Genomic DNA, 24,487 nt, shown 5'->3' with positions numbered 1-24,487 from the left:
ACACGTGGATGCCTTTTGGTCCCGGTTGGTGTCACCAACCGGGACCAAAGGCCCTCCTGCCTGGGCTGGCCGCAGCGGCCACGTGGAGGCCCATCTGTCCCGGTTCGTGTAAGAACCGGGACTAAAGGGCTAGGGCATTAGTAACGACCCTTTAGTCCCGGTTCAACAACCGGGACAAAAGGCCCTTACCAACCGGGACAGATGACCCTTTTTCTACTAGTGCGAGCATGGCATGGACGACAAAGAGCATGATTTCTGCGTTCGACATTGTATTGTTCATGAACTATTTGTTGTGTTTATTGCACTATTTGTTGTACTGAACGATAAACTATTTGTTTGGGTTGTAATAACGAAATTGAACTATTTATTTTTGTTTAGTTTGATCATTTTTCTTCTATTTGTGAGATGTATATGTTGTTTGTGCGAGTCGCGCGCTGCATCTTTTGCGCGCTGCTGGAGCGGCGCGCGCGCTGCATTTTAGCGCCGCTGTTGGAGCCAGCGCTGGCGGCCGCGCAAAACCAGGCGAACGGCGCGCGGCAAACTAGTTTTTAGCGCGCCGCGCTTGAAGCGCGGCTGTTGGAGATGCTCTAACATAGAGTAGTAACATGCCCATGTTACGACTCTATGTTACTACCTCTATAGTGGGGAGTAACATATGTGTGGTAACATGGAACATTTCATTTATTAGACTATAGACTCATCTTACCTTGATATGTGTGATGTTACTCATACTAGTAGTAACTTGCCACATCATCTATTTTATCTAGATATGTGTGATGTTACTACCTATGTTACTCCCACTGTGGGTAGTCTAACCCGGTCCGTGGGTTTAGCAATTTCGCCCTGATGTCATTTATCACTTGCCTCAATAGAGATTTCAAGAAGTGACTACATACGAAGGAAAATGAGTGAATCTACATTCTAAAATATGTCTATATATATCCGTATGTGGTAGTTTATTTGAAATCTTTAAAAAGACAAATATTTAGGAACGGAGGGAGTACATGAATAGGAGTGAACACCGGTCAAAAACGGGGTGAGTCGGCACCAAAACCGGTCAAAACCGAGTCCGGGGACAAACCTGGTCCGGCTTCGGTAGTTGAGGGTGCAAGTTATCCGGTTTTGAAGTTGAGGAACCAAATCTAAACTTCACCAAGAGTTGGGGGACGAAAGGTATACTTTTCTCATTAAGAAAATTCAAAATAATCTGAAAAAAAAATTGAGGGAAAAAACCTGCCGCCGCTTTTATTTCCCACGAAACTCTGAACTCCTCCACTGAATCGAGCATCACCTTGATATCCTGTATCCATGGCGCTACTACAGACAAGTTCTTTTCCTTTTGTTTTAACATCTGTACGACTCCTAGGTTGTCCAGCTCCAAATGAACCTTCTGCACATTCCTTTCAAGTGCAAACTGAACCGCTCTCCTGCATGCGAGGATCTCTGCAGCTTCCGGGTCAGCTACATGTTGGAAATGTTGGCAGAATCCTCCCATAAAAGCTCCCACATGGTCTCTAATGACAGCCCCGCCTCCAGCGCTATTGCCATGTTTCGAAGTGGCGCCATCTGAGTTGATCTTGAGCCAACCTTCATCAGGAGGTTTCCATCTCTCAGTTATTTTGGGAACTGAAACACGCACCTTGGGAGCATGAACTGATCGCCATTCGCACATATGCTCCCACACAGACTCCATTATTTCATGCGGAGATGCTATCTTCTTACCGTCTCTTGCTGCGTTGCGAGCCAACCATAAGCCGTATACCGACTGAATCATCGCCTCCTTCTCCCCATCGGTAGCCCCGGCGAACCATCCCAGCAACCAGCTCGCCAATGCACTCTGAGAGTCGATATGACACGGTGGGGTCGCCACCGTAACTCCCTTTTCCGACTGCATCGTTTGCCAGAACAGCGATGAATGCTGACATGCCCAGAATCGATGGTAAACCGTCTCTTCCCGTCCACATGCAACACAAAAAATGCCAGGCTTAATCCGGCGATGGTGAAGTTCCGCCCCAACTGCTACACCATTTTTAATAACTCTCCACATGTGTATCTTGGCCTTTGCTGGTGCGTTTGTAGCCCACAGCCCCAAGAATCCCTTATGACCTTGAACAGAGTTCGAAGAGCCCGGCTGTCCGGTCCTCGTGCTGTTCAGCGCCATTCGAAGATGATATGCAGACTTGACAGTAAACACTCCACTTTTTGTAAAGTTCCATGCTAGGAAATCATCCACTCCCGGGCCACCAACTGCAATTTGTTTGATGTCATTTGTATCCGTTGGTGAAAACATGTCCTGTACCTTTTGAGCATCCCACGTCACACCATCTTGTTGAAGCAAGTCTGCCACCTTAGTGATCCCATGTACATAGTTTTGCCCTAGTGGTTTCGGACTCCCTTGTCTAGGTATCCAATTATCATGGTGTATGTTGACTTTGGCCCCATCCCCTATCCTCCATACGAGCCCCTCCCGGAGCAGGTTCCTACCATGGATGATGCTTCTGAAGGTAAAAGAACCCCCCGATGGACACGTGGCCGTCAAAATCGAGTGTTCAGGGAAATATCTCGCTTTTAGCACTCGTGCACAGAGAGACGATGGGACCTGCAAAATACGCCAAGCCTGCTTTGCTAAGAGCGCTTGGTTAAAAGCTTCCGGGTCACGAAATCCCATTCCACCACTCCTTTTTTACGCACACATCTTTTCCCAGGCGATCCAGTGCACCTTGCTTTCACCATTCATTGCCCCCCCACCAAAAATTCGAAGAGATCGATGTCAGTTTCCGGCACATTTTCTTTGTGAGGTGAAAACAACTCATTGTGAAAGTCGGTATAGCTTGGAGACCCGATTTGATAAGCACTTCCCTTGCATCCTTGGAGAGTCCTTGCCCCTTCCAGCCGCCTACTTTGCCTTTCGAGCTCTCTATTACATACTTGAAGGTGCCCTCTTTAGACTTTCCAACTAGTGTTGGGAGTCCTAGATATCTCTCACTAAGGGCCTCTGATGAAACTCCCAATACATTCTTCAACTCCACCTTGCTCTCATCCAAGCATCCTTTCCCAAAGAAAATTGATGACTTCTGAAGATTTACCTTTTGCCCCGAGGCCACCTCATACTTATGCAAGATGTCTCTGAGGGTCTCCATATTTTCTTTTGTTCCCTCAAGGAATACAATACTATCATCAGCAAAGAGGAGGTGCATAACGTGGGGGCCAGTGCTCCCAAACGACACTCTAATTTTGTTTTCAACTTGGGCCCTCTTTAGAAGTGCTGAGAAACCATCCACACAGAAGAGAAATAGGTAGGGTGAAAGAGGGTCGCGTTGCCTCAGGCCCCGTGAAGGGAAAAAGACCCTAGAACACCCCCCATTCAATTTGACAGAAAATTTTGCTGAAGTTACACATTTCATAATCATGGAAACCCATTCAGAGGCAAAGCCAAACTGCTCCATTATTTGCTTCAAGAAAGACCACTCTACTCTGTCGTATGCCTTCATCATGTCCAGCTTAACTACACACAGTGGTCTCTTCCTTTTCCTCTTCCTAATTGCATGAACACATTCATATGCCACCAGAACGTTGTCCGTAATTAGACGCCCCGGGACAAATGCACTTTGCTCCTCTGAGATGAGAAAAGGAAGGATGCCCTTGAGTCTATTGGCCAACACCTTCGTTGCTATCTTGTATAACACGTTACAGAGGCTTATCGGTCTGAACTGAGAGAGCAACTCCGGTGAGTTGACCTTAGGGATCATAACAATGACTGTAGCATTAAAAGCTTCCGGAGTAGGAACACCACAAAGGAAATCCCGCGCCACTTTGCATACATCTTCGCAAACCAACGTCCAGTGACGTTGATAGAAAAGTGCAGGCAATCCGTCTGGTCCCGGAGCTTTCGTCGGGCCCATCTGAAATAAGGCTAGTTCAATCTCATCATCTGTAATTGGGGCTATTAATTCCGCATTCATATCTTCAGTTACCAGCCGGTCTATATTTTGCAATAGGGCAGCAGCCCCGGTAGACCCATCTGACGAGAAAAGCCTCTCATAAAAGCCTGCAGTCATTTCCCGCATCTCTTCATCCACCGAACAGCGAGTACCATCCTCTTTACGTAAGAACTTCACTGTGTTTTTTCGCTTTCTGTGGGACGCTCGATTTTGAAAGTATTGTGTGTTCCGATCACCGGCCATCAGCCAATCGACGCGTGATCTCTGCTGGTACATGATTTCTTCACGTGCATAAATTTCACGCAGCCGCTCCTCAATATCCTGGATCTCCAGTGAGACGCCAGTGGTCGCAGCCCTCGTCTTAGCCTCTGCTAGTTGACCTTTCAGTTTAGTGATTTGCCTTCTTATTGATCCAAAAACCTCTCTGGCCCATCGTTGCATGCTACATGAGAGTATTCCAAGCCGTTGCCAAACTGCAGTCAGATTGTGCTCACCCGTACCTGCCTCTTCCCAAGCCTCTTGTACCATCTCATCATACTTCTCATGCCTAGTCTAGGCTTCTTCAAACCTGAAAGGTCTATCACCCCGTGCGCCATGACCCGGAGCAGTCTCCAGTGTGTGCACTAATATTGCCTGATGATCTGACTCTCCCGTGATGATGTGTTCTACCGTCGTTTCCGGGAAAAGCTCCAGAAAACTGTCACTGCATGTGGCTCGGTCAAGACGAACCTGAATATTCTCCCCTCAGTCTCTCTTGTTATCCCATGTGTACTGATAGCTTGAGAAGCCCAGGTCCGCCAGCCCACATTCATCTAGGTAATCACGAAAATCCTCCATTTGTGTAAAGCTACGTGGATTCCCACCTATCTGATCCGATTGAAAGAGCACCTCATTGAAGTCTCCCACACATAACCACGGAAGATTGTTTTGAGCACGTAAAAACCGAATAGCATCCCAAGACTTCTTGCGTAGCTCTGTCTTCGGCTCCTCGTAGAAACCAGTGAATCTACAGGTTTTATCATCAACAGTCAACTCCGCATCAATGAAATATTGGCACCAAGGCCTCAGCGTGACATTCACATAATCTCTCCACCATAACGCCAGGCCACCACTTGCCCCCACACCGTCCACAGCCACACCACACTTAAAGCCAAGGCTCCATTTTATTTTCTCCATCGCTCTCGCCTTCTTTTTTGTTTCACAAAGGAACACCACCGCTGGGTTGTATGACCTAATGAGGTCCCGTAGTTCGCCAACTGTCGAGGTCAACCCCAACCCTCGACAGTTCCAGGCTAACAGATTCATGGCGTTCGGCGGCCCCGTCCCTCGGGGTCCACCGCTTTGCTGTTCTCTGAGATGCGATCAAACACGGTAGACGTCTTGCGCCTCGTATCACGAATGAAGGCATCATTTGGTACCAATCTATCTGGGTCATCCTTAGCCACCCAAACCTGTCTCGGCCTCCTCTTTCTATTTTCCTGGTCATATTTAGCATGCCCCCTAGACTGGTTCGTCGGCACATAGTTTGGGCGCTCCTTTCTGATGCAAGTCCCTCTCCTCTTATCATTCATATCTCGTGTCCTTGAGCCAGTGCCCAAGTCCGAGCCCCATCTCATTGAGTCCGGCTGATCATAGTTGTTCCGCACATCCTCCTTCCCCTTCCTCTGCCATTCTCTATCACGTTCACTTCCATGCTCTTGTTTCTGCTCAAGAAGTCTGTCCCACAGCTCTTTTTCCTTCCTTTGTTCCAGCTTATACCTCAGATCGCTTTCTTATGGATGTTCGTTTCTCATGTTGTTCTTGTTGGAACTTTTAACCTCGCTGTCACCCCTCTCTTTCCCTTGACTCACGCCAGTGCACTGGTCAGCCGAGCGAGCAAAGTCCTCATGCAAATTCCTCTTAGTTGGTGCTTCTTTTTTCTTATGGCCCGAACGGCCAGCATCGACCTCCCCAGTGCGTGCATAGCTCCTGCTATTGCTGCTACTCCCATCCGCACCTTGTGAACCTTCCATGTGATTGTCGTTCCTTCCTGATGATGCTCTCAGCCACTCACCCCATTGGGACGAAGAGTCAAGTGGAGGCTCACAGATGCCCCCCACATGCACCAATCTACCACACTCGAAACAAAAATGTGGCACCTTCTCGTAGTGAAAGTCAAACCAGGTCCCAATCTTGTCCTTCAGTGAGGCCTTAAGACGGAACCCCCGGACTAGAGGTTCGTAAACCGAAGTTTTCACCCGAACCCTAAGCTGATTTCCCTTAGCCCTGCCGTCCTTGTCCACATCCACCTTGACAGTTTCTCCAAGCCAATTCCCTAGGGCCTTGCCAAAAGTATCTGTTCTCTTATCTGGTGGTAGATCGGTGACCCTCACCCATATATCCACCTTGTCAAAAATCATCCCTGATGATCTCTTATCTCCTTCGTATTCTTTGAGAATCAGGACATTGAAATCATACTGCCATGGCCCGTTATTCATCACATGGCGCCAGTTGCCCTCGCTGCCAAAGTGCACTTCAAATACATTGCCCCCTAGGTCTCTGAACTGTTCCTCCTTATGCAGGCCCCAAGCCATGTGCATTGTCTTCTCCAACGTGCTTTTCACCAACGGCCTCGACGAGCAGACCTTTCCCACCGCCGACCATCTAGATTTCTTCACCTGCACCGGGGTTCATGATCGGCAAAAAACAGTCCTTCCGCTTCTTTGTCCAACAACACCATACCACCTAGCCTAGCCGAAAGACTAGACGTAGGGTCTGGAGTCTTGCTCTCAATCGGGGAGATCGGAGTCTCCCGATTAGCTGAACCACCAGATCTGCGCGCCGCCGGTGTAGCCACCGTCGCCGCCGCTCCAGACTTGGTCGGGGCCTCATTCTTTCCTTGGTTGGCCGATCCATCCACTATCACCGATGGAATCAAAGTCTTTTTTGGGGTAGCCGCCGCCGTTGTGGAAGATGCCATCTGCTCCGGTTGCTTCGTTGTCTGCCCAGAAGTTCTCTCTGCCATCAGCTCCCGCCCCTGGCCGAGATGATCCTCACCGATCGGTATTCTCGGCTGCGCCGTCGCCTCCCGGAACACCACCGTAGCCGCACCACCCCCGCAAACCCTAACCCTAGCACGAAGACGCGATCGCCAAGCAGTCACCCCTCGTCGCCTTAGCGCTCCGATACGTGGTAGGATATGAAACTTGGGTGCTCGTTGTACACACATGTTCAGTTTCGTGAGGAATGGGTGCCCGTGATAATGCCAGGAAAAAGGACAAAAAATCCGTATGTGTAGAAAAAAAACTGAATGTAACGTATGTCGCCACAAATACCACGGGCACCCATTCCCCACGAAAATTAACACGGGTGTACAACGAGCACTCAAGTTTCATATCCCAAGATTTCAGAATTTTTGAGAGTTTCTCATATTTTCTTAATGCTATTTTCATATGGGGGAGCGCTACTCGTCTACCGGTAGACGTCTAGTAAACATCCACCACCTCGACAGCCGTCGGATCTCCGCGCGCGAGCCGTCCGGTCTAAGTCCTCGCACGCGGCTCGTTACCTTCCCGACACACTAATTCCTGAAACAACAAACCAGTTGCAGAAACAACTGCCGCATTGCAGAAACAATCCTGAAACAATGATCGCGTTGCAGAAACAATTCCTGAAACAACGGCCGCGTTGCAGAAGCAATTCCTGAAACAACGGCTGTGTTGTAGAAACAACTACCATGTTGCAAAAATTTGGAGATTGCAGAAACAATTCCTGAAACAACGGCCGCGTTGCAGAAACAATTCCTGAAACAACGGTTGCATTGCAGAAACAACTACCATGTTGCTTCCGTCGAATGGTGGCGAGGGAGGAGCGACGACAAGCTCACCTTGCCGGCGAGGTGGCGCACCGCACGCGGCCGACCGTCATGGTGGAAGCGGGTGATAACGGCGGCGACGGTGCGAGGCCTAGCTGCAATGGCGCACCGCCGCGGCAACTGGTGACGACGGCAAAGGCCTGCCTAGCTGGTGAGGATGGCTGCCAGCACGTGGCGGTGGCGAGCAAGGGCACACTCATGGTGCAGATGACCATCTCGCTTGGCACCGCTGATTCAGGAGGGAGATTGAGGAGATGAGGATAAGGTACGAGTCATGACTGTTGCAAAGAATGTGCTGGTGCGGTCTACAGGGGACGCGTGGCAAGCAACCGAGGGGGCGGACGCAAACGTGATTATCCGTCGGGTGATGTGTAACGCTTACCTTTTCATATAGGGGTGTGTGGCACCGAGAGCTGCAATGCATTATCCAACGTTTAGGTCACTACTTTACTGCTATTTCATCTAAATAAGAATCATGACGAGAGTGCGGCAAATGGAACTAGAAAGACCAAGCCTAGTACTCCCTCCGTCCTAAAATTCTTGTCTTAGATTTGTCTAAATACGGATGTATCAAATCACATTTTAGTATTAGATACATCCGTATCTAGACAAATCTAAGATAAGAATTTTGGGACGGAGGGAGTATGTGATTTATTGAAATATGATGATCTGTCTATATACAGATGATCAATGCCAAACACACTGCAAATGATACGTCAAGAGATTTGCCGGAGTGGCATTTATGGTACGAAACTACAGACAGAGAATTGCGCGGGCGTGGACAATCCGTCAATGTTCACATCTTCCTCAGGTTATCAAGCCGTGCCTGCAAGTCATCGTCTATTCCACCGTCCATCCCGCCCGCAGCTTCAGCTTGAACAGGCGCCTTTCCCGCTGCAACCGGCATGGCGACTGCGGTAGCCGGGGCCTTGACAAGCTGGGTTCATAGCAAAATATCAATGTCACTCATATCCCACTGTCTCATCCTGGTGTTTCAATCTCTCTGATAGAATCAACACGAAAATACAGGGATAAATCTTACCTCAGAGTTGATGTCGATGCCGATTTCGTCAAGGACCTGGCTAACTAGCTCTTCTGTTTCTTCCTCCTCCTCATCACCCTCCAAGGCGTCGTCGATGGCATCACCCATAACCTCGCTGACCATTTCCATCTTCTCGTTTTGCATCTCAAAGTCCCGCATTATCTTCTGGAGTGCTGGTAGATTCATCTGCCTGTTCATCTGTGACATGGCTTTTGTGACGCCCTTCATGGCTTCCCCCATTGCTTGGGTAGATTTCAGGGTCTATAAAAATTTAGCACGCAAACTTCAGCAATGAGAAAAACAGAGCTTCCACAATATAATGAAGCCTACTGTTGCTTGACCTCATCACATTGTAGAATGTGCACATATCTAAATGTATGAAATATACAGCGTCTGCTTGGATTACAATGCTACCTGGATACGGAGAGATACACCTTGCAACTGGGACTTCAGGGCATAAAATTTCGTGATCTGATGCCTTGTGCGAATAAGGTCCTTTGCCATAACTTTTACAGCTCCCTGAGAACAACGTCCATCAAATCAAAACACGTTCCGTCAACTTGCAAAGCCTATTGCCTAAAATATGAACAATTTAACATAGAAAAAAACTTACGTGGCAGACACACATCCTATGACCTACAAATTTAAGATTCCCAACACAAAATTGGCTTATCCTATTCAGGAGACATCAACGTAAGACTTTGTGTCTGAAATAGATAAATCAACATGACTGAATTAATGCTGTGTGCATGAAGACACCATTTCCTATTGTATCATGGAACAATCAAGGCCGAGGATAATGACACACCATATTTCAATTAACTTACCAACAAAGAATGAATTACAGTGGAAGAATGATTGGTGTTCGTATGATCTTCAATGCTTGCAAGATTGTGCTAAGATAAAAAAGAATAATTGTATCATCTAGGTTCCCTGCAATGTCACTTTGCTGAGAAGTTGGTATTTCTTATGCTACCACAGATGCAGATTGCAAGTTAATCTTCATAGTTTTATGGAGGTCGATTATAAATGAGCAATAGAACACGAGAGATTTGGCAGTTTCAGTACGCATACCATCTGTCCTTGCTTGGCCACCTTCTTGATCTCAGCGATGAGCTTCTTCTCCTGAGTCTGCAGGCCCTGCCTCTCCCTCTCGATCTCCCTGATGGACTTATCTAGCATCCGCTTGTTTTCCCGCAGCAGCTCTGCCATCAACGAAACAAAAGAACGATGTCAGCTCTTTCTGCCATAAAACCCAGGGGAGCAAACCTCCAACGTTGTCTTGTGTCCCCCATATTCCGAAGTCTTAGGGAAATCAACACCAAAGTAAATAGGTAGCAGTAGCATTACAATTTAGAGGGCCCCAGTTTCTCAAGTTATTTGGTTTCTTCAGCAAATCAAGTAGAGAATTTACAGGAACAAGTAGAATCAAGTAACTCCAAACCAATATTGATGTCCCTTGCATTGCTTGCTTGTTAACGGCATCCCATTGGACAGTAACAGGTGAAAACTGAACACAAGCCTAGACAAGATTATAACAGCTAAAGAGGAAAAGGAGATCCCCCACAGGTTAGGTTTCTCTTGCATCCTGGTAGCGCAGTGCTCAACCAAGTCAATAAAGATACTAGTACTACAATCTGCACATGACGTTCCCGCGAGAGCTAGGGTTTGATGAAAGAACCTGGGCGAGATTAACGCAATAGTAAACTTCACTTTTTGATGATCAAGCCGACCAAAAAGGCACGGGCGGGCGGATTGCTAGTCCACGACAAGGTAAAAAGGCGTTGAATTGGTTGGTCCCTCCGGATCGGTAGCACAGGTAAACAAGTACGATCATGAAATCCAGGAGGAGGGGGAGAGATCGAACCAGCTGGGGTCTTCCGCTTGCCGAAGAGGAAGCTCATGGCGGCGGGCGGAGGTCGGATCCGGCCGGCCGGCTGCCTGGATTGGGCTGGACTGTGAGTCCCACGGATCGATCTGGCTGTTCCCCTTCCTGTTGCGCGTCGGATGGTGGAGGATTAGATACGGCGGAGAGGAGATGGGTGTTGAGCTGTTGACGCGGATTGGTTTTAGTGGGTTGGTTGATTCGTCAGCAAGGCATCCCGATATTGGGTTGGGTTCGTTGCTGATACGTTGTCCACGCGGTTTGAGATTGGAAGCTTCCCTGCTTTATTCTTTCCTCTGGTCAGCTAGACAGGTTACCGCTAAGATCACTGTAAAAATATTTTACTCCACTGCTTGGGGTGATTCCCCGGTCCACGCTCCTTCACTGCCCTTCCCAAACCCTAATTGTCACCTAAGGTTTCCTTCGCCCCGCCTCCCGGTCCGCTTTCTCTCTTCCACCTACTGACCTCATAGGCGGCCAATGGAATGAGGACATGTCCCTTTTGTTAATTTTACTTCAAGTATGTCGTTGCTTCCCTTAGATTTTGGTTCTCTCATGGCTTTGATGAGGTAGTGGCAACAATAACGTGTTGTGGTAATATCGCTCTGGGTTGTCCTTACCTCGACGACATTCGATATGGCGCCGGCAAAGAACCTATGAGGGTAGGTGTTGCTAGATCCGCATTTTAGATCTTGATAGTTGGTGTGTCAACTAGGGAAGTTGCTTGGTTGGTTTTTGACACAGCGACTTCAACCTCTTCTTTTCATTAATTTGTTTGGCCGTAATGTCAGTTTCTCTATCCCTTATGGATTTGTAGTGAATGATTGCAAACCTACACTGCTTGGGGTGATTTCCCAACCACTGTTTCTTCAACGGTTACTACATCTCGTTGCTAGCGACGAGCGGCTATCACGGTATTCAAAGCCTTGGATGTCGAGGGTGTTTGCAGGCATCACTTTCAATTATGGTCCCTCTCTTCTTTTTAAAACAATATATTTCTTTTATTGTCCATCCAGTGCAAGTTTCAAACTCTGGTCGGTGAAAATGAGAAGACACCATAAAAGTTTTCCATGTATTCAATGTTTTTAGTTGTTGTTTTGTGTCGAGTTTGTCCTTCTTTTATACGGTCCACTATGAATGTCATATATGAGATGCCTATTGAGTGTCTTTTACATGTAAAAAGGGTTATAAATTTTACTTGTGCAAATAAATTTCACGACTTCTTAAAACACACAGTAACTCTAGATTTTGTGACAAGGTCAGGTGATCAGCTTTCTTATTCATGTGTGGAACGGAAAGAAAGAAGCACTCAACCTGAAGATGATCACTATGTGGGTAGATATGATATCCCTTCCTCACCAGTTATCCTTTTGCTGCAAGAGGAGATAGCAGAGGCTAACAAGAAAAACACTTTAGTTATATGTAAGTTGCTGATTTTTTAACTATGTGTAAGTCAATTTTCTGATCATTGGTTGTTCAAATTCATGTTGTGCTTTTCCCCCTTGTGTTGTTTCATGGCTTTATTGGGTTGGATTTTTGACTTGCCCCTTTTTGGGGTTAGTAGATTCTTATTGGGCTTGCAACTCATTGCCTTGTTTTCTCCTTATGTGTATTTGCTTTCCTTTTTCTTTTAGTCGAGTTTTCCTTTTTCTTTATGGGTATTTTTTAGATGTCGGGTGAGTGTAAATGCCCACACACATGTTCTATATAATAAGTGTGCAAATTATACTAGAGTGTGAAAATTGCACTATTATACGCTTATACTTTGCATATTACAAAAAGTGCAATTTCAATGCAAAGTTGTATGCAAGTTTTTTATTATCTTTCTTTCTTCTTAAAGAGTAATACCAATGTCACTAATTCATTTTTCCTAGAATGCTTTATTTTCCTTTTCTCTATTTTTTATTATATTTACTTTATTCTTTAAGGCTAATACCAATGCAATTAATTCATTTGTTCTTGGAGAACTTCCTTTTTTACAAAAATTTCACTATTGTATGCTTATTTTTTCATATTATAAAAAATTGTAATTTATGTGTAAATTGTGTGCAAATTTTATCATTATTTGTTTTGTGTTTGTTAATTTATTTTATTCCTTCTTAAACGGTAATACAAATACTATTAATTCATCTTTTTGTAGAAAACACCACTTTTTTATATTTGTGTGTGTAAATATACACGCGGGTACTATAAATATGTTTGTAAATTATATTAGAGTGTGAAAGTTAAACCATTATATGTTTATTCTTTGCATATTATAAATGATGCAATTTCAGGGCAAACTTATGTGCAAGTTTTTGAAGTTTCTTTTTCTTTTCTCGGTGACTAATAGCAATGTTATTAATTCATTCCTTACAGAAATTCAATATTTTGATTTTGTTTTAGTTTTAAATTCATTTCTTTCTTATTAAGGGTAATATTAATGCCACTGGTTCATTCATTCTTAGAAAACTTTATTTTTCAAAAGAAATCACTATCATAAGTTTTTCTTGCATGTTATAAAAATCGCAATCTATATATAAATTATGTGCAATTTTTATCATTATTTGTTTTTAGTCATTATTTTCTTTCTCCTTAAAGGGTAATACTAATGCCACTAATTCATTCTTTTTTATTAAACTTCATTTTTTTCTGTATTTTATTTTTGTTATTTTTTTAGATCAAACCCAAGTATCTTATGAGCTTCTATTTTGTGGTTGCAAAGGGTCAACGGCACCTCTACGCAGTTAGGGCATGGCCAATGCATAGCCCCAGGGTGATGCCTCGCAAACCATGTAGGATCGGATGTCAGAAAAAGTAGGTTCGAATAGGGAAGCGGGATCCTCTGCAAGAGGCGGGTGCTTGGAGAGAAAAAGTATGGTTCGATGCATAAAGTTGGAAAAGTTAAAGTGGAGAGTAGGGATGCATGTGTAGTGAGAATCTACTTTATATTCTTTGATGATGCCGACCAGTAGTACCTTGCATTGGAGAGACAAAATCAATGTAGATGCCTCAATCTACTTTTTATCATGAGGCATTTGTATCCATATGCTACCATTGTACATGCCCTTAACTTACTGAAATTGATGGACGACATGTGAAAGATGCAATAGACAAAGGTACCACATAAACCCACAGGACGAAGAAGCATTCTAGTGGCCCCATGATCCTAAAAGGTCTACGCCACAGTTCAGGAAGCACAATGATCCACCCTTTGAATCTTCACGGAAAAAATTGCAAAAGGAAATAATATACATTGGAAAATGATTAACTTAGAGCATCTCTAGTAGATCACTGACACGTCTCCAATGTATCTATAATTTTTTATTATTCCATGCTATCATATAATCCATCTTGGATATTTTATATGCATTATTATGCTATTTTATATCATTTTTTGGGACTAACCTATTAACCTAGTGCCAAGTGCCAGTTGTTGTTTTTTTCCTTGTTTTTGTCTTTACAGAAAATCAATACCAAACGGAGTGCAAACGGCTTTTTGAGGATTTTTATTGGACCAGAAGACACCTAGGAACCTTCGGGAGGAGGCCAGAAGGGCCACAGATGGGCCACAAGCTCACAGGGCGCACCCCCAAGCTTATGGGCCCACTATGGCACTTCTAACCCCTAATCTTTGCTCTATAAATACCCAAATACTCCTCATATACCAGAGGGGAGACCAAAAATAATTTTCCGCCGCCGCAAGCTTCTGTTCTCGTGAGATCCCATCTAGGGGCCTTTTCCGGCACTCCGCCTGAGGGGGATTCGATCACGGAGGGCTTCTACATCAACCTTGCTGCCCTTCCGATGATGTGTGATTAGTTTATCACAGACCTACGGGTCCATAGCTAGTAGCTAGATGGCTTCTTCTCTGTCTTTAATCTTCAATACAATGTTCTCCTCGATGTTCTTGGAGATCTATTTGATGTAATCTTCTTTTGCGGTGCCTTTGTTGAGATCTGATGAATTGTGGATTTATGATCAAATTATCTATGAATATTATTTGAGTCTTCTCTGAACTCTTCTATGCATGATTAAGATAGCTGTGTATTTCTCTCTGATCTATTGATTTGGTTTGGCCAACTAGATTGATTTTTCTTGCAATGGGTGAGGTGCTTTGTAGTGGGTTCAATCTTGCAGTGCTCATACCCAGTGACAAAAGGGGACATAACACATATTTGTATTGTTGCCACTAAGGATAAAAATGTGGGGTTTATTCATACTGATTGGATATACCCCTCTACATCATGCCATCTTACTTAAGGCGTTACTCCGTTCTTGTTAACTTAATACACTAGATGCATGCTGGATAGCGGTCGATGTGTGGAGTAATAATAGTAGATGCAGGCAGGAGTCGGTCTACTTGTCACGAACGTGATGCCTATATTCATGATCATTGCCTTAGATATCGTCATAACTTTGCTCTTTTCTATCAATTGTTCAACAGTAATTTGTTTACACACTGTATGCTTTCTTTCAAGAGAGAAGCCTCTAGTGAAAACTATGGCCCTGGGTCTATTTTTATCATATTATTTTCAGATCTATAAAATCAAAAACACAAAAATACCTTGCTGCAATTTATTTACCTTTACTTTATTTTGCATTTTTACTTATCTTTATACCTATCTGTATCAGATCTCATCCTTACAAGTAACCATGAAGGGATTGACAACCCCTTTTTCGCGTTGGGTGCAAGTATTTGTTTGTTTGTGTAGGTGCAATCATTGGGGACTTGTGTGTTCCTCCTACTGGATTGATACCTTAGTTCTTAACTGAGGGAAATACTTATATCTACTTTGTTGCATCACTCTTTCTTCTTCAAGGGAAAAACCAACGCAAGCTCGAGAAGTAGCGGGAAGAATTTCTGGCGCCATTGCCGGGGAGGATATACACCAAGCCTACCAAGTACCTATCATAAACCCTCATCTCTTGCACTTACATTATTCGTCATTTGCCTCTCGTTTTCCACTCCCTCACTTCTAAAACGTTTTCAAAAAGACACATTTTTTTGCCTTTTTATTTACCTTCTTTCCGTTCATCTTTTTGTTTGCTTAAGTGCTAGATTTCTTGCTTTGTCACGATGTCTCAAGAAAATACTAAGTCGTGTGCTTTTTTCAACACTAATAATAATCACTTTATTAGTACTCCGATTGCTCCCGCCACTATTGTAGAATCTTATGAAATTAATGCCACTTTGTTGAATCTTGTTATGAAAGAACAATTTTCTGGTAGCCCTAATGAAGATGTTGCATCACATCTTAATACTTTTGTTGAATTGTGTGATATGCAAAAGAAAAAAAATGTGGATAATGATATTGTTAAATTGAAGCTATTTCCATCTCACTACGAGACCGCGCTAAAACTTGGTTCTCATCCTTGCCTAAAAATAGTATTGATTCATGGAATAAGTGTAAGGATGCTTTTATTTCCAAGTATTTTCCTCCCACTAAGATCATCTCTCTTAGGAACGATATAATGAATTTTAGGTAACTTGATCATGAACATGTTGCGCAATCTTGGGGAGGATGAAGTTAATGATAAGAAATTGCCCTACTCATGTTTTTAGTTTATGGGTGATCATACAAAAAAAATTATGTTGGATTTAATTTGGCATCTAGAAATCTTTTAGATTCCGCCGCGTATGGTACTTTTATGGAAATCACATTAGGAGAAGCTAATAAAATCCTAGATAATATTATGGCAAATTACTCTCAATGGCATACCGAAAGATCATCTACTAAAAAAATGCATGATATTGAAGAAATTAATACTCTGAGTGGAAAGATGGATGAAATTATGAAATTGATTGCTAGGAAGAGTTCTCCTATGTATCCTAATGATATGCCTTTTTCTACTTTGCTTGAGAATAATAATGAATTTATGAATGTGAATTTTGTTGGTAGGAACAATTTTGGTAATAACGCGTATAGAGGCAATTTTAATCCTAGGCCGTTTCCTAGTAATTCCTCAAATAGTTATGGTAATTCCTACAACAATCCTTATGGAAATTATAATAAGATAACCTCTGATCTTGAGAATAATATTAAATATTTCATTAATTCTCAAAAGATTTTCAATGCCATGGTAGAAGAAAAATTGCTTAAGATTGATGATTTGGCTAGAAACATTGATAGAATTTCTCATGAGATTGATTCCTTTAAGATTAGATCTATGCCACCCAAGCTTGATATGAATGAGTCTCTAAAATCTATTCAAATTTCTATTGATGAAAATAGGGAGAGAATTACTAGAATGCGAGCTAAGAGAAACTGGCTAGAAAAAGCATGTTCTTCTAGTTTTGTGATAATCATGATGAAGATCTTAAAGTGATTGGTGTGACCTCCATTGAATCTTTGTTTACTAATATAAAACTTGATGAAAAGGGGACTGGAGAAGAGTCAACTTTAGCTAGAAGGCGTCCCAATAATTTGGAGGGTGATGATCTTAATGAAAAATTTGATAAAAGTGGGATTGGCGAGGTCAAAACTCTAAGTAGTGATGAGCCCACTCTTTTGGATATCAAGGACTTTAATTATGATAATTGTTCTTTGATTGATTGTATTTCCTTGTTGCAATCCATGCTTAATTCACCTCATGCTTATAATCAAAATAAGGCTTTTACTAAACATATCGTTGATGCTATGATGAAATCTTTTAAAGAAAAACTTGAGTTGGAAGTTTCAATCCCTAGAAAGCTTTGTGATGAATGGGAACCTACTATTAATATTAAAGATTATGAGTGCTATGCTTTATGTGACTTGGGTGCTAGCATGTCCACTATTCCAAAAACTTTATGTGATGTGCTAGGTTTCCATAAACTTGATGATTGTTCTTTGAATTTGCACTTAGCAGATTCTACTATTAAAAAACCTATGGGAAGAAATGATGTTCTTATTGCTGCAAATAGGAATTATGTGCCCACAGATTTTATCGTGCTTGATATAGATTGCAATCCTACATGCCCTATAATTCTTGGAGACCTTTCCTTGGAACGATTGGTGCAATTATCGATATGAAAGAAGGAAACATTAGATTTCAATTTCCATTAAGGAAGGACATGGAACACTTACCAAGAAAGAAAATTAAGTTTCCATATGAATCTATTATGAGGGCTACATGTGGATTGAATACCAAAGATGATAATGCCTAGATCTATACATTATGCCTAGCTAGGGGCATAAAACAATAGTGCTTGTTGGGAGGAAACCCAATGTTAATTTTGTTTTTCTTGTTTTGCTTCTGTTTTTCAATAAATATGCAATAATATTTATGTTCTGCAAGCCAAAAAAATCTGACATTTCTTCACAACTCTTGGGTTTTTTCGTAACCTCCTAGGAAACATCTGCTGATCCAAATCGCAGGTTCTTCCAAATTTCTTCCTTCATCAAGGTTATGTCTGTTCCTGTTCAAATCCTGGGCATGTGGGTTATGGCCCACTTCAACACTAGTACCACTTTAACTCATCCTTGGAGTAACTCTCTTGTTCCATATTACACCTCCTTTAAATCCAATAGTACTCCGTTTCTTCATAACCATCGTATCAAAAGAAAAACTCCAACTATTTTTTTTGTCCGAACTCCAGTCTGGGGAATATATTTTCCTATCCATTGGTCTAGTGTTCTTCACAGGGTACTACCACCCTTAAATGAAATTCACAAATCCATCCATAGACCATATTTCTCATATCCTAGAAACTGGTCCAAAATCTTTGTTCATAGAGTAAAAACTCACATAATACAACATATGAAATCATAACACATTAACTTTATTGATTTCATGAATTCATTACAATCTCTGAGCACCCATTACATAACTCAACTCATCGAACTTACGAAAATAAAACTGCTTTCTACCACTCTTATTATCCATATCAAAATTCCAACTACTCAACTCCAGCTTTCTTCTTGTAGGGACATTCATCAACATAATGTCCGGCTTCCTTGCAGCAAAAACAGATGACTTCCATCAAGTCTCGAGGCTTCTTGGTGATCATGTATGCTCCATGGGTTCTTGGCTTCCTCTCTAGACATTTATTAGCGTAATGACCTAAATCCTTGCACCTGTAACAAGTGATATGACTCAGGTCCTTCTCTGCAGAAATTGGGTTGTTCTGGGGATGCCTTCGTTTTCTCTTCCTGGATTCCTTCGTAATGATTAGAGCTTCTATTTGCTGGGGGTCAAAATTTGTCGATGTAAATAACCACGGGTAGCCTAGCCGGCTCCCCCTGGCTCTTCAAAAATTGTTAGGCAGAACAAGCCCTCAAGCGTCCAAGACACATGACCGCCTTCCTATGGCCGGCTGGCCCATCGACCGGCTTTCGGAAGGCGGCAAGGCTATGCTGGCCCTCGCGAAAAGGGCCGACTCCCAGTAGCCGGCTAGGAGAAGGCCGGCTCCTGGCAGGCGGCCAGGCGGCCCCCCCTCAAAGTCTGCACTCCCATAACGGCGATGAGACAGGGCGTGGCTATAGTAGAGCCTGCCACCCCAAATCCCGGAGCACGCATGGCCACAGTGCGCCGTCCAGCGCAGCACTCTTGCCATGTTGACCATGACGCCACCCACGACAGGCTGTCAGTACGGCCCGTAGGTGGCGGGCCCCGCCAGCCAGAGAGACACCCGAAGGCGGCCAAGCCTCCCCCAGTCGGCCTAGGACGTAGCCGGCCCCCGTCAGCTGGCTACCTCCCTCCCTCGAAGTATGTGCACCATTAAGGAGACAAGACGACGTAAGGCTACAGTGAGAGCCCTCCAGGCGGCGGCACTGTAGCCATGCTTACCCCAGCAAAGCCCTCGTCATCAGGGGCGAGGCTACAGTGACCAGCCGCCGACAAGACCCCTAGGCGGTGGGGCCGGCCTGTAGGGCAAGAGGCCGGCAGCCGGCGGGACCCACCAGTCGGCGGGACCCAGTGGCCGTCGGAGAAGCCGACGGATACAGACACTGATGGCCTGGACCCGCATCCAGCCAGATTACCATTGTACCCCTGGGGGGTAGGCCTATATAAACCCCCAGGGCACCCATGCAAAGGGTTGATCTCTTAGAGTTTTAGACACCACATAGAGAGAAGAGGAGAGCTAGCCTTGCCCTTCTTCTTCCTTTAGCCAAACAGCTCAAGGAGCCACTTGTAGCCACTTGTGTTGATCTAGTGATCATGCGGAGACCCCGCAGAGCAGGACTAGGGGTGTTATCTCCACGGAGAGCCCCGAACCTGGGTAAGATTCGCCGGCGTGCATGTCTTCGCCTTATCCCGTTTCCAGGCACCGGCGATGTCTTACTGGCTCCCACAATGATAAGCCACCCGTTGGCATATGTCGCACCTACCACCCGACAAAATTCACCTCTGCTGTTGGGAAGTCTCCGGGATACTCTTGGCTTTCCTTCATGCAATACTCTGAAAAATGTCCTTCTTCTCCACATGAATAACAGGCTTGGGCGAAAAATCTATTTAGGCCTTCACCATCAGGGTCTTCAATAACTTCCTTCATCGCAGGTTCTTCTGAATTTTCCCTGAGGGTTTGTTTCACGGCTTCTTTCTGCTGCTTGGTAATTTCTTGTACCTTGAGATAAATGTGACACTGACCAGGGTAGTGTGTAGTTCCTTCACACAGGAAACAAGTAACTTGCCCAGTCGGGCACTCTTCGGCTGGGTGATTCTCCTCACAATGAGGGCATCCATCCTTGTGTTCCTCCTGGGTGTGTCCTATTTCTCCACATATCTTGCATGCACAAGTTTGCTTCATCGGGTTATCACGGTGCTTCCGGATGAGACGTGATCTCATCAGAGTCTTCTTGAATTCCTCCCAAGTTCTTGCTCCATTACATCCTTGTATGGCTTGATGCATTTTCCACCTTGTTGCAGCACTCTCGGTAAAATACTGAAGAGCATATTGAACCTCATAATTCCTTGAAATCAATTTTTTCCCAAAGTGATTTTCCATGTTTTGAATCCATAGCTCCGCCTCCAACTGAGTCATCGGTCCAAAGAATACCACTCCAACTTCATTCATCATCTATGGGGTCCAAAGGTTTTAGGATGGGATACGAGAGAAGAATGGAGGGATATAGACACAATACAAACAATTGTTTTGAAGAAACGAGTTTTATTTTGTGGCTGTCGGAAAACATCAAACAAACGACAGCTCACAAATCGTCGTATCTAATGTATGTATATAACAAGGGTTTGGTCTTCTAAAGGTCAAATAATTCTTCCGATTCTTCAAATTCTTCAAGTCTTCGGAGTCTTCAACTGTTGTAGCTTCAAATCTTCTAATGCATGGTGAAATTCTCTTTACTATGAAGAGGTCATCGGTTGTCCGATATGTTGTCCTTCTTGGAGCGGCTTCAGTTGATCCTCCGGGTGGTCAAAAGGGAAAGTGGTATATTCTAACTATTTGAGATAAGAGGGGATATTTGATAAAATCAGAAAAGATGAGAAGTAATGGATTATTTTTAAAAATAAAGTTTTAGAGATTTCCTGTCCTAGGGCTTTCCGATTTCTACGGTCACGTCCTACAGCCAACATGTGCTCTAATACCATATCTGTAACGACCCGACCTCAAACGGTCAAGCCTCTGTGTATCTGTGCCATCCCTGGATCAGTATGCTGGCACACACAGTACATCAATGTATATATCAAAGTGCAATCACATGTATAAATAACGTAAAACTGATATATACCTTATAAGTCTCAGCGGGAACAATCAACGGGTGTGGAGTCCCATCAACGCCATCGGCAAGTTGAGTGTAGACCGTAACCCTGTATCGTAACTCTTACTCGTCGAGGAAATATCTGCAACATGATACGTTGCAGTCGTGTAGGTCAGTACATTGAATGTACTAGCAAGATCACTATAAGAAAAACAAATGATAAACTATATTATATGCAATAAAGCTTTGTGGCTCTGTATCTGAGTTTTGTTTACGTAAAAGCTGGTTTTATTTTCCCTACTTCAAAGGAATATCAGAAGTCTGTACTACAGAGTTTTCTATCATGACATGGTTCCGCCAGCCGATGTCTCATAGCCCAAAATCATCATAAATTGTCCACAATTAAGTTATCAGTCCGGTGGTGAGAGTTCCGAGATAGATCCAAGACCAGATGCTCAAATTGTCCGTAACCGGGGTCACGGCTAATCGATTAGGTTTAAACCCTCTATAGAGGTTTGTACACTTTACCCGCAAGATTCGATCTCTCTTTTTACGTTCTCCCACTTCACGGTGTTTGGGAACAAGACGATCGAAACATCGAGTTCCCCTGACCACTGTCCGGTCCTCATCTAATCCTACCGTAGTTCTACATCTGCTAGCACCGTCCCAGCAAGAGTCACCACTAGGGTCAACCAAGCCAGAGCCCATAGTGACTTGCGATTGCACACGTAAGCTTCTGAAGTATTATTTCGTCTCTTTGAGCCTGGGTGGAGCTTTCCGCATGATATCACGGTGCTTCTCCGGAATCACCGAGTACTGGACGCACCAATGTACCCTTCTTAACCATTCTCCACCCAGAGGTATATTGAATTCTTGTCTTGATTCTTGAAGTCTTGGCCTTAAAGATGCAGTCCTTGCCGATGCCATCATGGAGTTGTCGTCATTGACGTAGAGTTCTTCATACTCACACCACTCCCGAGCACTCATACCAACCCCGTCTACTATAGCGTAGCATTAAAACTATATAGCGTCCCGGGCTTGATAACAGGATGATGGGTTCCTACCTCATGGATTCTACTCAACTACAAGAAGTCAATATAACTACTGGAGGGATTATGAATGGTGACACTAAATGCATGGTCAAAGTGAACTTGCCTAGTAATACTTGATGAAGATAACAAGGCTCTTAGAATAATGACTTGGCAGAACTATTCGTCACTCCGTTGAAAATCTATATTAAACAGACATAGTATTCATATAAGCAAACATCCTAGCAAACAATTCTAGCACTCAAAATAAAAATCAAAACAAAAAATAAACTCAATAATAAAACTCAAACAAATTCCAAAAAACCCTCGAATAAAACTACAAAGAAAACTACTAGGGAAAGTCTAAGACTTCACTACAAACAACTAATATAGTATAGTTTTACCCTAAGTAAAACTTAATAGCAATTAAAACACTAAACTAATTAACATAAAAAATATAGTGTTTTTTAAAATAACAAAAGATCTTTTTCATAAACTTTTACTAGCAAAAAGAAACACCTAAAAAGACTATTTTAAAACTCTAGTTATGATTAAAACAAAACAAGAAAAAGAAATCAAGATTATATTTTTCTGTAAATAAAGTTCACCCTCTATAACTACAGAAACTAATCAGAAATAAAATAAAAAAGGTGGAAATAATTTTTAAAGTAATTAAAACAACAGAAACAACAACAAGTTAAAATAAACTAAAACAGAATTGTTTTCATGATAAACTAATTTTAATAAAATCTATAAATGCCCAAATTATTCCTACTGCTAGGAAAGGTCAAAACAAAGCAGTATAAAAAAAATCACAAAAAACATTAATCCTAGCTCACTTTATAGCAGAAATACTAATCTGACTAAAACTTAAATAACACAATTTTAAAAATAGAAATATGGCCGAATTTTCTATACAGAAACTAGAGGAAATTTTCAAACTAGAGCAAAAGGAATAAACTAAAAATATTAAATATCCTAAGAGATATAGAATTTACGACACTGAATCTTTTCTGTTTTAAAAATAGAAATGAAAATACAGAAAAAAACAGACGGACGCTATTGGGCCTACGGGGGGTGCGATCTGTAGCTACCAAACGCTCGGGCAAAACTTAACAATACGTGCATGTGCGTTTATTTTTCTATAGAATAAAACCGATCAGCTGGTTTGATCTGAACCGTACTAAACCGCAAAAAAAGTAACTAAAACTGATCTAATGAAAATAAAACAATCTACTAAACCGATCTAATCTAACACAACGTTTTGATCTAAAGAGAAAAAAAACACTAGCGAACAGAGGAGAGGGTTCGTGCTTACAGAGAGGAAACGAGCGAGGCAGAGAAGACGAGGCCGGTGGGCGGCGGGGCTCTGGTCGGCAGCAGTGGCGACGAGGATGTCCAGGCGATGCGGAAGTTCGGGGCGTTCGATTTTCTGTGGATGGTGAGGTGAGGGGACGTCGGGGTCGAGTGTAGCGTCGAGGCGAACTTCGTGAACTCCGGCGGCATTGTGACCTCGAGGCAGTGGCTCCGGTACTTCCTGGACGTCCAAAACATGTCAAAGAGGTTCGCAACAACAAGGGATATAGTAGTCTATGGAAGGAAAAGTTTCGAAGATGCTTACACGCGTCGGAATCGACCGGTGGACTGCGTGAACTCCTGCGAGATCCAAACGACGAGCGTGTGTGATACAGTGGGTTTTGGCAAGGGGTTTCAAGGGGAATTAGAAGAGGAGGGTCGTGGCTATTTATAGAACATGAGGCTTGGACGAGGGGTTGACTCGGGATAGGGTTCCCATGAAGATCTGACGCGGCGGCGGCGGCGTCGTGAGCATGTATCCTGTTCTGTACGTACGTGGGGGAGAAGAAAGAGTGGGGTGGGTTCCAGCGATAAAAAACAAGAGGGAGAGAGAGTTACGTGAGGGAGAGAGGGATTTTGGGGAACGAGGGGAGCGGCCTCCCTGGTGGCTGCGGGCTGCTGCGCTGGGCCAGCTGGGGCTAGGCTGTGGCCTCACCTGGCTTGCTGGGTGGGCCGGTTGGCCTGCCTGGCGGGCGCGATTTTTTTAATAAAACAACGAAAAAATAAACAAAAACAAAAACATTTTATAATTTGAATAAAACTC

The 24,487-nt window shown here is 43.6% G+C and overlaps 1 protein-coding gene across 1 annotated transcript; it reads right to left on the bottom strand.

Annotated features, from left to right (window-relative positions):
* Nucleotides 1-8,420: 8,420 nt before the first annotated feature.
* LOC109741163 (vacuolar protein sorting-associated protein 2 homolog 1) lies at nt 8,421-11,008 on the bottom strand. The gene is made up of 5 exons (XM_020300234.4): nt 10,704-11,008; nt 9,911-10,041; nt 9,251-9,355; nt 8,837-9,097; nt 8,421-8,731 (listed from the first exon to the last, which is right to left on the bottom strand). The coding sequence occupies exons 1-5, from the start codon at nt 10,738-10,740 to the stop codon at nt 8,591-8,593; spliced, it is 675 nt and encodes a 224-aa protein (XP_020155823.1). The 5' UTR covers nt 10,741-11,008; the 3' UTR covers nt 8,421-8,590.
* Nucleotides 11,009-24,487: the final 13,479 nt, after the last annotated feature.

The sequence above is a fragment of the Aegilops tauschii genome, chromosome 4, assembly GCF_002575655.3.
Source record: "Aegilops tauschii subsp. strangulata cultivar AL8/78 chromosome 4, Aet v6.0, whole genome shotgun sequence".
NCBI lineage: Eukaryota > Viridiplantae > Streptophyta > Magnoliopsida > Poales > Poaceae > Aegilops > Aegilops tauschii.
This window is presented reverse-complemented; position numbering and strand designations above follow the sequence as displayed.

What these genes read in the sequence shown, in the direction of transcription:
- LOC109741163 (XM_020300234.4), bottom strand. Translation starts at nt 10,740, where the DNA reads ATGAGCTTCCTCTTCGGCAAGCGGAAGACCCCAGCTG. An exon ending in CAAGCGGAAGACCCCAGCTG is followed by an intron (nt 10,042 to 10,703) that starts GTTCGATCTCTC and finishes CGTTGATGGCAG; the next exon opens with AGCTGCTGCGGGAAAACAAG. An exon ending in GTGTATCTCTCCGTATCCAG is followed by an intron (nt 9,098 to 9,250) that starts GTAGCATTGTAA and finishes AAATTTTTATAG; the next exon opens with ACCCTGAAATCTACCCAAGC.